Source organism: Erithacus rubecula (genome assembly GCF_903797595.1).
Source record: "Erithacus rubecula genome assembly, chromosome: 17".
Lineage (NCBI taxonomy): Eukaryota > Metazoa > Chordata > Aves > Passeriformes > Muscicapidae > Erithacus > Erithacus rubecula.
Window position 1 is genome coordinate 3,307,841 of NC_136669.1, and position 13,237 is coordinate 3,321,077.

The 13,237-nt window shown below is 51.7% G+C and overlaps 1 protein-coding gene across 6 annotated transcripts in view; it reads right to left on the reverse strand.

Annotated features, from left to right (window-relative positions):
• PDGFA (platelet derived growth factor subunit A) overlaps positions 1-2,381 on the reverse strand; it is a 34,456-nt gene extending 32,075 nt beyond the window's left edge. For all 6 annotated transcript variants that reach the window (XR_013776202.1, XR_013776203.1, XR_013776204.1 and 3 more), the window contains exons 1-2: positions 1,463-2,381; positions 251-347 (exon numbers count right to left, since the gene is read on the reverse strand). Coding sequence is in view for 3 of the 6 variants with exons in the window: in XM_079320667.1 (XP_079176793.1) it covers positions 251-347; positions 1,463-1,525 (160 nt within the window). In the remaining 3 variants the exon portion in view is untranslated. The remainder of the gene's footprint in view (positions 1-250; positions 348-1,462) is intronic.
• Positions 2,382-13,237: the final 10,856 nt, after the last annotated feature.

The window sequence follows — 13,237 nt, forward strand, 5'->3', positions numbered from 1 at the left end:
CGGAGAGAGCTCTGAAAACACGGGGGGTCAAGAGGTCCCTCTCCACCCTGAACCCCACGAAGTTTTAATTCCCGATGGGCCCCTTGGCCGCCGCCTCGCTGTGACACGCAGCCCGGGGTGGCCTGGCTCCGGGGGCCGCTCCCCGCACGGGTGTGTCGGGCGAGGTGCGGGGAGCGCGGGGCGTGCGGGGCCTCCCCCCGGGGCGGCGGCGGCCGACGGCGCGGAAGGAAGGAGGACGGGACTAATTTACCTACGGAGTCAATCTCCAGGAGGCGCTGCAAGTCGCGGATGCTGTGGATCTCGCTGTGCGCCAGCCGCTCGATGAGCTCCTGCGGGATCTCGGCCTCCTTCAAAGACACACACACCGCGGGTCAGCGCGCAGTCCCGCCCGCAGCGCCGGGCGTGCGGCGCGCCGCTCCTCGGGGCTTGCCGGGGAGGGTGCGGGGTGTTTGCGGGACATGCGGGGGTGAAACGGGGAAAATCCACGCGCACACCCTCCCCCAGCGCTCCGCGGGGCGCCGGAGCGCTCCCGCCGCCCTCGCCTGCGCGCCCGCGGGGGCTGCGCGCCGACTGCGCCACCGCTCCGTGGGGCGGCAGCTCCGCACGGCCCCGCCTGGCAGCGTGTGCCCGGCAGCGCCGAGCCCGAGCCCCGCTCGGCGGCGGGAGCCACCCCGGGCAGAGCCTGCCCAAGTTATCCCCGGCGGACGGCAAGCTCCGGGCTCCCCCGAGCCGGGCAGGAGGAGGAGGAGGAGGAGAACCGCGTCCCACGGGGCGCCGCCATCCTACCAGTGCCCCACGTCGCGGCTCCCAGTGCCAAGCGGACCGGGTCCCGGGAAAAGTTATAGCCGCTGTGCAGCGCCGAGCACCGCGCTCGCCCCGACCGGGGCCACCTGTAGCAACCCCGGGACGCGGCTCCCCGTCCCCTGCGGGCAGGCGGGAGGGAGAGCTCCCGACTGCTCCGGGGGAGCTTCACAAACCGGGGACGGGCGTTTTGGGGCGCGGGGGATTCACCCAAGTTCTGCCCGCGGCAGTAGCGGTGCCCGCGGGCGCCGTGTGCAGCGCTGGGCGCCGCGGGGGCGGCCCGGCTCCGCGCACCCTCGGCTTCCGCACAGCCGCAGCCCGCTGGCACCCGCGGGGCGTGGATATTTTATCATATATTTATTATATATATAGTATATATTATATACATATTAATTCTTAAGGGCAGCCAGCAGTCCGGGAGCGGAATGCACGGTCATTCCCCTTCGCTTCTGCCATGCATGAAATGGCAACTTGCTCCCGGGCTCGGCCCCGCAGGGCCCGGGGCAGGGCAGCGCTCCCTGCGGGGCCGGGGCGCAGGGATGCCCGCCGAGCCCAGGTGGGCAGCCCGCTCCCTCCCCGTGCCCTCCGCCGCGGCTCGCCCCGACCCCCGGCTGCGGCGTGCCCCGGGCACCGGCAGCGCTGGGAAGCCGCTCTCACCTACCTCGGAGAAGGTAAAGGACAGGTACCCAAAACCTATCAGCAAAACGCAAGCCCAGGTCCTCATCGCGGTCTAGTGCACTTTAGACACGGAGGGAAGGCAACGCTGATGGAGAGGGGCTGCAGGCCGGCTCCTGCCGCGCAGGAATTCAGTACCATCCCTCAGGGGAAAGGCAGCGGGGTGGCTCGGGGGTCCTCCGCATCCAGGGTGGGTCGGGTCTGCCCGGGGCGGCGGTGGCTCAATGACGGCGCGGCCGCTGTTTGTACGTTCCCCTCTCGCTACGGGAGCGTGGCTGCTCTCCCTTCTGCCGCTCTCGCTCGCTCCTCTTGGCTCTTAGGACTAGACCAGCCGGTACTTCTGCATATTTGCTTAGATCAGACCAAAGTGAAACCCAAGGAGTCGATCCGGAGCGCAGCCGAAACGCCCATCACCTGTCTGGGGCGGCTGCCCCCCTCGCGCGGGCGGCGCTGGGGCCGCCTCCCCCCGCCGCGGCCGCCGCTCCGCGCCGCGCCGGGACCGCGGGGCTGCGCTCTCCGCCGAGGGCCGGCCCCCCCCGCCGTGCCTGCCCTGCACCCGGCCCCTCCTCGGAGAGGGGAAAAATCAAAAATCTTTATTGATATACGGAGCGAAAGGTTTCTCTTGCCGAGAATGGTCCCGCTTCCCTCCCCGGCTCGGGGCGAGGTCAAAAATAATAATTAATTAGGAATAATAGCAGGGACAAATCGGAGCAATATTGCAGGATCTCGCGGGCTGCCTTGGTGCAGTTCCTGCTCCACTTTGCACGGGAGAAAAAGACAGGAGGAGGAGGAAGGAGGGGAAAAATAGATATATATATATATATATATGGAAGAAGGTTTAAATCCCAAGGGGATCGGAGACGAACTGCAACTCCAGGCAGAGGGAGGCTCCGGGCTCGCTCCGGAGCGGTGGCCGGTCTGGAGCGTGGCCCCGGCGAGGAGCAGCATATACCGCTCCCGCCCCGCCGTGCGCCGCCCCCGCCCCTCCTCCCGGGTACTCCCGGCACCAGACCCACCAACAACAAGTCGTGGGGGTGCCGGCAGCTGCGGCGCCTGCTCCAGGGCCGGGGGCTCTGCCCACTGCGAGGGGAAAACAAGGAGCCGGCGGCGGGCAGGGGCCGGGGGGAGCGGGGCAGCCCCCGCCGCCGGCCTTCTGCGGCACCGGGCGGAGGGGCGGGCGCTGCTGCGCAGCAGCCGCCGTGGAACCTGGCGGGCTCGGCCGTGTGCTCTGCCTTTACATAAGGCAGAGCGGATCGCCATGGCCACGGCGCGATCGTGTGTGCGTGTGTGTGTGCGCTTTCTTATCGTTGTTATTCTGTTTTAGCGGGGGGCCTTGCCTTTTGCAGAAGGGGAGGGGCAGAGCGGCGGAGGGTTGTGGTGTGCGGGCTTTAACGTCGCTGTTGCAGCGCAGCCTTCATTGCGAAGGACAGCACACACGCACAGCCTTAAGGAATACGAAAGCACCCCCAAACGGCACGGGAGGCAGCGGGGGGCAGCGGAGCCCTCCGCCCTGCGGCACCCGGCTGCGGCATGCGCGGCTGCGGGGCTCCCCGCCGCGGCCGCGGGCACGCCGCGCCCCGGGGCTCCGCCGCAGCGGGACCAGCCCTGCAACTGCCCCGGCCACCCGCAATTGCCCTGGACCTCCGCAACTGCCCCGGCTCCGCACCCCGCAGCGACCCTCCGCAACCGCAGAGGGACCCCGCAGCCGGCCCCGAACCCCCTCGCCTTCCCTTCGCATCCTCCCGCCCCGCCGAGAAATTGCCCCCGTTCCCCCGGCGCGGATTGGCACAAGGTGCCTGCTGCACCCTGACATCTCCCTGAACTCATTGTGATTTAAATAACAGCCCTTTCTCATCTAAACAAAGGTTCTTAATAGCAGATGCAAAGAATTCAGCTCATCTGAAAATCCAATAGCATTTAAGTGGATTAACTGCAATAACACAACTGAGGAGTGATACTATCCTTCATGGAAGACAATAGACTGTAAATGCACAGCCAGGGAGACTTATCCTTTCATCTCTGAATTTCCTTCAGCATTTCAAAAGCGAATGCTTTCTAGAAGCCCTGAAGGGGTTTGCACGCTACTGGCTTGGACATGCTTCTAGGAAACAACCTGTGCTTTAATGGGCACTTTGCAATTGCATAGAAGTTCCCACCAAAACAGAAGTGGCCTTTCAAGTACGTTTAATTCTCTCTCATGATGTCATGTAGGCTTACAGGGTGGTCTCCAGGACCACAAGGGAAAAAAAAAAAAAAAAAAAAAAAAGGTGGGGGTTGTAAAGAGAGAAAAGGAAAAGAGATGTAAAAGATTTGGAAGCACTTTAAAAAGGAGAATGCTGCTGCCTTTTTTTCTTTTTTTTTTTTTTTAAGACAGAAAATGCTGAGCCAGTGTGGAGCCATTCTCAAATGCCTCCTGATATAAAAAAAATGACCCGAGTGCCACACTGCAGCAGAGTCACACATGCAGGGCGGGAGGAGGCAGAGCAGAGCAGGACACTCTGATAGTGCCACACTTTCTTACATGGCAGAAGTAAAAAGTGACTGCTTCAGTTACAAAAAGTCTCATCTGCACAGTCTCATTTGCTGGGGTTAAAGAAGCAATTCTTATTGTCCATGTTGTCATAGTAATAAAAAAAAATAATTACTAAACAGTGAAATAGATTCTGACAGTACTGGCTGGCTGAGCATTTACTCCTCTCCTTCCTTCCTTGGTTGGCAAGTGCATTTGGGATCAGAAGTGCTGTATATTTGTAGCTCTTGCTAGTAGTATTTCACTGCAAAAGCCAACAGAAATGACTCCTGCTTTATCTTATGATTAAAAATATCCATGTAGTTTTGATTTTTCTTATATTTCCCTCATTTTACAAGAGGCATACTGCATCAGCATCTTTTTTTAATCTGTCATTGTGGAGCTCAGATAAGCATCTTTCCTCTGGGTCAAGTTACACTTGGAGTAGCTTTTAACATTAGACTGTTTATAAGGGATCATTACAAATATTTGATAATAATGCAAAATATGTAAGATCCCAGAGGAGAGCAAAGACCAGGAAACATAAATAAAATTCACACAGATTCACACAGATTCTGCAAACAACTTTATATAAATTGTCTGCCTTACAAAACACATTTTGTCCTTGTCTATTGTTTGATCTCAAATTGCATTTGTTGCCTCTAAGTCCCTCAATACAGCTGTGTGAAAAACAAAACACCAGTGCATGCTTGCTTCAGCATGGCACCTTCCTGTGGTCTGCACATCTATTGCACATGTGTGCACCAGACATGAAATATCATTTTTATGTAATACTCACAAGCCACACATAAGGAAAGAGTGACAGGATGGTAGTTAGAGGTTTAAAAGGAAATCAGTATCAAAAAACAGAGCATCAGAAAATTAGATTTGGCACTTTTTTATTTATCTGAGAGCAGCGAGCAAGATATCCCTTGTCTAATTTAGAGCATGCACTGTTAGAAGTCTCTCAAATGTCAGGAATTATAATGGAATTACACCATGACAGAGTGTTGAGAGGGAGGATTCCCAGGGTTTGCACAGCACTTGGCATGGGGGATGGGATGCAGAAGCTCTTTGACACAAAACGAGACCACTTCAGTGTCACCAGTGCTGCTTTCTGCGGGTGGAGTCACCCGAAGCCAGGGTGGCCAAAATCAGCCTTCCAGCACCCACTACAGAGCTCGTTGAAATCTCTGCTGGCTTGGCTCTCAGAAACACAGGGCAGGCAGTGCAACAGGACCAACTCATGTTTCACAGACGAGTGCTGGCCTGGGGGAAGGTCGCTGGGGGGTGGATGGCCAGCAATGTGGGCACTGTGGGGCTTGGAGGGGGCTGAAGCCACGGGAGGCACTGGGCTGGCTCTGAAATGGTACCTGAAGCCCAGGGCATCTGTGTCAGAGCTCAGGCTGCAACAATGCTTGTCTGACCCTCCTGACAAGTCTTGAGGTTGCAAGAGGAATCGTTTCATTGCAATGACATTCCTGCTGAGGGAGTCTTGGGAAACCTGAGTTTCTTCAGATTTGATTTCAGTAGGGATTTTGCCTCATAGATAATCCAGTTAAAATTAACAGAACAATGGGTTTGGGAAAGGGTTTTTGTTGGAAGGGTAGCTTGCTTTTACTGCAAGTGTGTGTCTGGGGCTGGCCAAAGCTGCTCAGTGTGTTCTGCAGGATACATCCTGCCACCACATCTGTCCTGGCTCTGGAAAGGGACCATAGGAAATAGTCTCTGCAATTTGGACCTGCACCATTCCATCAGTGCCCCACAGTGTATTACGAAGGATAAAAGTGCAGAACATAAAATCCAGAAAGCTGGACAGGAAGCTCACTAACTTTGGGTTGTTCCTCTCTGGTTTTGAACATTTTTTTGGCCTGTAGCTTCAGAGGGGCATGTGGCCATAGTGGGGGGAGGTAACTTTCCTGCTCTGCAGCTTGGTTGCTGCCAGCCTGTGGAAAGGCATGAGGCTGGCACAGGTGCAGGTGCGGAGTAGGCAAGGATTACAAATGCAGAAGGCACCGATGGCAGACACACCATTCCCTTGCCTGAAAATCAGTCCATAAAGAGCAGCAAGGAAAGCTGCAAGGAGAACAAGCAAGGCTGTTATTATTCCAGCTGGTGCACCTACAAACATGATTTCCTTCTTTTCCAGCTCTTCCTTTTGGATCCTTGCACTGGCTCTGCTCTTCTGCCTGAGCTTTGTTGTCTTTGTAACTTTTGTTGGTGCAGTTTTCCAGACGCTTTCAAGGTTGATAATTTTCTTAAACAGTCATAAAATGCAAAGTTTCAAGAGGAGTGATCAGAAGTGGTGTGGAAAAGTTTTATGATGTCTCTGTCCCAAACACAGAGGGTGGCCATGGCCAGCATCCACTTTTGTGGGTTGACACTTAAAGCTACAGTATTTCTGGGGATGTTTTGCCCTCCTATTTATGAGGCAGGGTCCCTGTAGAGCTGATCCTCCACCCAAAATTGCCCCTTTGACTTCAGTGCAGGTTACAGCCAATTATCTCTGGAGATATGCCTTGGTTTAACAGCCAAAAGAGTTAGTTAGTAACACTCTTGTGAATGTGCTCCTCTCTGCCCCAGTGCCCAGCTGCTCCTTACCCAGGAGCTTCAGCAGCATGGCTGAAAGTGAGGGACTGTTTGACCTTCCCTGCTGCTGGAGCCACTGCTGAGTGACACACAGTTCACCTTCAGGGCTGGAGCACGAACTGGCAGCCCTGCCAGCCTGGGTAGCAAGATACCATGTTTAGGCATTAAACTAGGGCACTTGCATACCAGCACTGGCCGCTATTTTAGTGGGTATTGAAGCTGATCCCTGCTCCCCACCCCTGTGGGACAAGGGAGCTGCTGTGAGTTAGGGATATCCTCTGCCTGGTGGATACAGCTATTAAAAATGGGCTGTGTTTTGTCAGGAATACAGAGTTCATCCAGCTGAATGACTGTAAAAGTACCAGCCCAGCTTAAGGTATGTTGATACATGCTGTAAATGAGAGCAGTGCACACAGGGCTCAGCCCCTGGGGTCCTGTGTGTGCTGTGCTCATGTCTCCTCAGCAATGGGGGTGTAAAGCTCTTCTCTGACTCAAATCAACACCACTTGCAGGGATTCTGTGGAGCCCATCCAGGATGTAACTCAGCCACGCTAAGTACCATAAAATTGTGATATTATTCTTCATTGTTTGTAGCTTTGGAGGCCTGTAGAGGCCTAGCTTGGAGCAGTCAGTTTTATTAAGCTCCATCCAAACACAGTGAGATAGTTGTTCTTCCCAAAGAATTTCTATTCTCAAAGTGTGAGCCGCCCCGTTTGTGTTCTTGTATCCATGCAACCTTGTTGCTCTTACAGCATTACACATTTGTCCTGTGAGATTCCCTCCCTTACAATAAAAACTCACGAGAATGATACAGACATTTTCAACTCCCAGCACACTGGGGACTGCAAGATCCAGCAGTACCTAAAGAACGTGGGAGATGTGGAGGCTGCTGTAGTGGAATTGCTAACTTTGAGCTGAAAATTATTTTATAAAATGGTTTGTAATGGCTGTGAAGCTTCCTAATTGAATTTCTGACACTTTTTGTCACAGAAACACAGATAATATAGGGGAAGGAGAAGAGCAAGTAAAGAATTGGTGATTGGTTGGTTTATTTGTTTGTTTGTTTTCTAACAGAAACTCTAGTATAGAGATTTTTGCATTTTTCTTTTGATTTTCTTAGACCTGCAGCATCTTGGTCCTCACATTGTCTCAGTGGCTGCACATCATTCAAGGATCATGCCTGAAGTCTCCAGCCCAGAGCAGTAGCTCTACAGAAAGGTTTCATGGAGCCCACACTGAGTCTCCAAACTCTCCCTGAGCACTTCCACCCTTTTGAGACACACTGTGGTGGTGGTCAGACCAGAGCAGGCAATCCATGTGGTGGCTGCTCAGCAGAAATTCCCAGGGAATTCAGTGCTTTCCAGCTGTTTATTCTCAACACTTTGTACCTAGGGGATTTCTTCCTGAGAGATGATAAAGATCTTCTTTAGCCACGAGGCATATCAGTAATCAGAAATGCAGGGAGGATGTAGAGAACCTGCCATAGGACCATGGCCAAACTGCAGGTCAGAAGCTGGGAGCAACCATATCCAAAGCCCTTTTCTCACTATCTCAGGACAAGTTCTGTCATTGCCCTGCTGAATTCCAGGTCCAGCAGACCTCTGAGAAGCACCTCTGATCACACCATTTGGTTGTGTCACAGGGACATGTCTTAACTTGGTCTGTCATCTGCTAGCCACCATCTCATGGTCCCTGGGAGCATGTTCCTGGTGTACTGCTGGCCTAGAAACAGACATGAATTTCCAGGCAAGAAGTGAAGTGCAGAACCATAGAATTGTAGAATCATTTAGCTCGGGAAAAACTTCCAAGATCACCAAGCCAAACCATCTTCATCATATTGAGCACAGCATTTGTTTACCTTTCAGTGGTGGTTTGTGATGCCATTCCCACAATTGGGATACAGAACTCCTTCTTTCTTGGAAGTCAGTGAGGAGCAGAGAGCAGGCAATGGCCCTTTAAGCACTGTCTGTTTAACTGTAGCACAATCTCTCCTGCACTAGAGTGCTTTCCATAAACAGCAAGTCATCCTGCAAGGGGAGGGAGAGGATGATAAATAATCCTATTCATGCGACTGCTTTCTTTCATGAAAGTGGGAAAAGGCAAAATAAAGTGGCGACTACGAGACTGAGAATGAAACACTAGGCAGTGGGTTGTCTTGCTGCAGTTGTGTGGGGCTGAAAGAAAATCTGGAAAGAGAAAGGTGAGCAGAAAAGGTTTAAACTGCCAAGGAGAAAGGTAAGAGGCAGGACAAAGAAGAGCAGCTTTCTCTGCATCCTTGCTTTGTGTCTGGGCTCACTGTGGTTCTGGCTGTCCAGCACCAGCTCCTGTGGCGTGGCTACCTGTGCCAGAGGCTTCCCTGTGTGTGCACCTGGTGGAGAGGTGGGAAGTGAGAGATAATAGAACAACAGTAAGGACAGCTGGACAAGGAGAGAGGCAAAAGTGAGCAAACAAACCCTGGGCAAGATATCTCATGGAACAACGAGGAAGAAGAGAATAAACCTGTTTGCTGAGGGTCCTAGCAAATGAGCTATAATTAGTTTTCGTGGGACAGTTATGGTATTGCCTTCCTCACACTTTGCATCTGTGCCAGAGGTGCCTCCCCAGTTTGTGCTGGAGGTGCCCACGCTGCAGCCATTCCAGTTCTGCATCTGTGCTCTCAGTGCATCCCCTGGGCCCTGAGCTGGGACAGCTGAGGCACAGACATCCCTCCCATTCCATCAGCCCTGCTCACAGGCAGCCTCCCACCGAGAGCTGGGACACACAGCTGTGGGGGAACATCTTAAACCACTGCAGCTGTCTGCTCTCTGCATGTGAGCCAGAGCCCTCCATCCCTGGCATGCTCCTGGAACAGCCAGGCCCTGTACTGCTGCCTAATTGCCTGGTACCAGCCCCATCTTTGGTTTGTGAGAGAATCACAGTGTGCCAGCCCTTCTAACACTTCAGTAATGGCACACATGCACTTCAGCATCAGGGTTTGGGATAACACAGCCACATTGTCATATTCTTCCAGAAGTTCCTCTTCCCCTTTCATGGCATCAGTGCAATTCTTTCAGACTTATAAAAGCTTAAGCCTTTGTAAACAAGGCAGTGCTGGAGCCTGGGTATTGTAGAGAGAATTCCTCTCCATGTCCTAAATATTTTGAATAGGAAAAAAAAAAAAAAAGTAAGAAAAATAAGAACATTTAGGACGTCATCTTCCCTTTTAGTGTAAATGGGACCAGCTCCTTCCAGCTTCAACCTAGAGTCTCTTACACTGTCCCTGTGCAAAGCTCCCAGTAAGGCAAATGGGAATTGCAATGATGTGATGGGAAAGTAGCAGATACCTCTGTAAATACTGCACCCTCACACGAGTCACAAGTATCTTTCCTGAGACACCCTGCCAAACTAGCAGGTGTTTTTTACATCAGGCCTTATATTAACACACTCCTACGTATGTCTGGCTGCATCTGCTGCATTAACAATCCCTCAGTGCATTATGGCTGGGTTAGTTGGTGAAGTTAAACAAGAGCCCAGCCACAATGCATGCAAACCTCAAACTGCTTCTGTTTCTATCACAGGGGTTACTGCTGCTCTTCTTTCACTCTGACTTTTTCTTTGTTTCTTCCTCTCACTGCATTTTGCCCTTGTTCCTGCCCATCCTTTTCCTAGTTTGTGGTTTCCAGATTCCCTCCGTGTCTTTATTTTCTCCATCTTTTGCTCTCTTTCCTGTCTCATTTCAGTTTCTGTGGATGTCAGAGAGAATGAAAGCTGCAACCAGCCAACCCCAAGTACTCCAACACACTCCAACAGCCCCAGAGTGGTCAGATACCCCTCCAGCCAGTGGAGGAGTATCTCCTCCATCACCATGTCTGGAGTCTGGGGGCAGTGCCAAGGGGGCTGCTGTGTGAGGATGCCACCATTTCAACTCTGGGTGCTTTTCTTGTAGTGGCTGCTGTGGAAGTGAAAAAGGCCAGCTCAGACCTGCTCAACTCCTACCCTCAGTACAGACAGCAAGTCCAAAGCTACTGGGGAAAATATGTGCCTGTAGTGTAAAAGTCTGCTTTTACAGAATCCAGTGGTAGGAGTCTTTGGGGATTAGTCCTCTGTTGTATTTATCAATGATTTTAAACTATGTTGTGGCCAGGCATAAAAGCTGTTCAGAAACATGGCAGGGCTGATCTGAAGCTAAAACGCCCTCCTGTTTTTGTAGAGCTGACACTAAAGTTAGGTAAAAATTTCCAAGGACACCAAAGATGTGTGTGTGTGTGTGTGTGTGTGTGTGTGTGTGTGTGTGTGTGTGTGTGTTTAACTTCCACTGAAATGGGAATTTGGGGCATTACTTAATGAGAAGGATTTTAAAAATAGTCTTCTATGCTCCTTTGTTTAAAATTAAGATGCCAAATTCAAACATCCATGCCAGCATGGTGTCTGTTTCCATTGCTCATGCTTTTAGTCGTGCAGTTGTTGTCATGGTCCTTCATGGAGGTCTCACCTTTGGTCCCAGTCTCTCTTGGCCCTAAGTTTAGCTTTTTGCAGTAGTTCCATGGTGTGTGCACACACACAAAGCATAACAGCTGGTGGATCTCTTATTCATGGCTTAATCACTTCCCTCCGGAGGTGTGCGGTGTGATGTGTGGTCTTGCTCAATCCTGGCTTCCTGAGGGATGGAGCAGGAGGGTCAAACACAGCCCAGATTCAACCCAGCACTTAGGAGCATGACTAACCCAGGCCATGGAGTATTCTCTGGAGTCGTTAGGATGGACCTGCTTCTTTTCCTGGCATTAAGCAAGCATTCAGTCCTTTGGAGTTTGTCTTACCACACCCTTCCCATCTCACTCTTATCTCAGCATCACACTTTGAGCTGCCCACTGGTTTTCCACACATCTCCTCTGACTTTCCCCAGGCCATCCATCTGATCTCATAACCACAGCTCCTCTGGTGGTTCACCACGTGCCCCCATCCCACCCTTTGCAAAGGTTTACTGTATCACTGCTACTTTCCTATCCATCTGGAATTTCCCCTGAAGGCTCTGAGCCACCTACTCCATAAGTGTCATCAAACACCTTTTGCTGGGAGGGACTTTTGTTTCTTTGTTTCACAGTTTCGTAATCCAATCGATTTAATTCAAAATGCCTTCACACCAGAGCAGGGCCTCTGCATTTGAAGCAGTTGAGAAAAATAAAATACTGATAAGGAGCCAGATGGCTCAAGAGATTGAGAACCAGCAATGGAGTCTGTAATCTCGACATCACTGCTTCAAAATGCAGCTCAGATCCACAGTGAACTTCATGGGCTTGGTCCAATTTCTAGTGTATGGTCATGCCAGAAAAACTTCCCTTGATTTGGCTAGGAGGCCTGAAGAGGTGTGTGAGGGTCCCTCAAAACAGAGGAAATGTCACCTGCTGCACATGGATGATGCAGTCCCCAGCAGTGCACCTTCTGCAGCAAAGGAAATTCAAATTGCAGCATTGCCCACCTGGCCAGCTCCCACAGGGAAGACATTTCCTTCTCTTCCAAATTACCTTTCAAACCAGTTTTAAAATTGCCTTGTGCTTAGGTCTCATGAAAACTGTAACTCTGCAGTCCTAGTGAGTGGTCTGGCTGATCCCATGTGTACCTGGTGAGAGGCTCCTCAGAGGTGAAAGAACATTGTCAAAGTGTCAATAAAAGAATATGAAGCAAGTAAGAATTTGTGTCTGGAGCATCCCTAAGATTAAAACAGTGTGAGAACAAAATCTGGCCACGCAGACAGAAGCCAAAAGCCTTACTAAACTAAGCTGCAATTTCTTGCAGCACAGTCTTCCTTCCTGCTGATGGTTATTTTCTAACCTCGCTGTGCAGGAATTGGAAAGAAGCAGGTACCAGAGAAGAGATGACTCTGAAATGGCACTGAGGTCATTACAAACAGAGCAGAAGAGCAATCCAGCCCCCCAGGTTTCATTTACTAAAGCCATAACAGTCTGATAGGGCATCAGACCCCTTAGGGGTAGTCTTCAGCTGTATGTGAAGGCAACAGAGCAAACAACTGCTTGTCCTTGCAAGGCTTCTTGGTATGGATATTGTCTGTCTTCAGCCCATGTTCAGCTGCTCTCTCCCAGATTCCCCTTGCCCCTGCTGGAAAGCTGCCCAGCAACTCCCTCCACTGCTTAAGGGCCAAGACCAAATCAGCTCAGTCAGGCTTGTTAGAATCATGGAGTCATTAAGGTTGGAAAATACCTCTAAGATCATCAAGTCTAACTATTCACCCAGCACTGCAAAGCTAGATGGTGTCCCCAGGGGCCACACCTACATGTCTTTTAAATTCAGTGACTCCACCACTGCCCTGGGCAGCCTGTTCTAAGGCTTAACAACCCTTTTGGTGAAGAAATGTATCCTAATATCCAATCTAAACCTCCCCTGGCAGAGCTTGAGGCTATTTCCTCTTGTCCTATTGCCTGCTGGAGAAAAGACTGGCCCTTCTGGCTACAACCTCCTTTCAAGTAGTTGTACAGAGCAAGAAGGTCCCCACTGAGCCTCCTTTTCTGCAACTCCCTCAGATGCTTCTCCTCAGATCTGTGCTCCAAAGGGACTCTGTTACGTGGGTTCCTGCCCTGCCTTGACACCCTGTACAGGTTGTTCTCATTCTGTGGTCCTTGTTTTGGCTACCAGGCATCCCCCAGTGCTCCTGTGCACTCTCTGTGCACA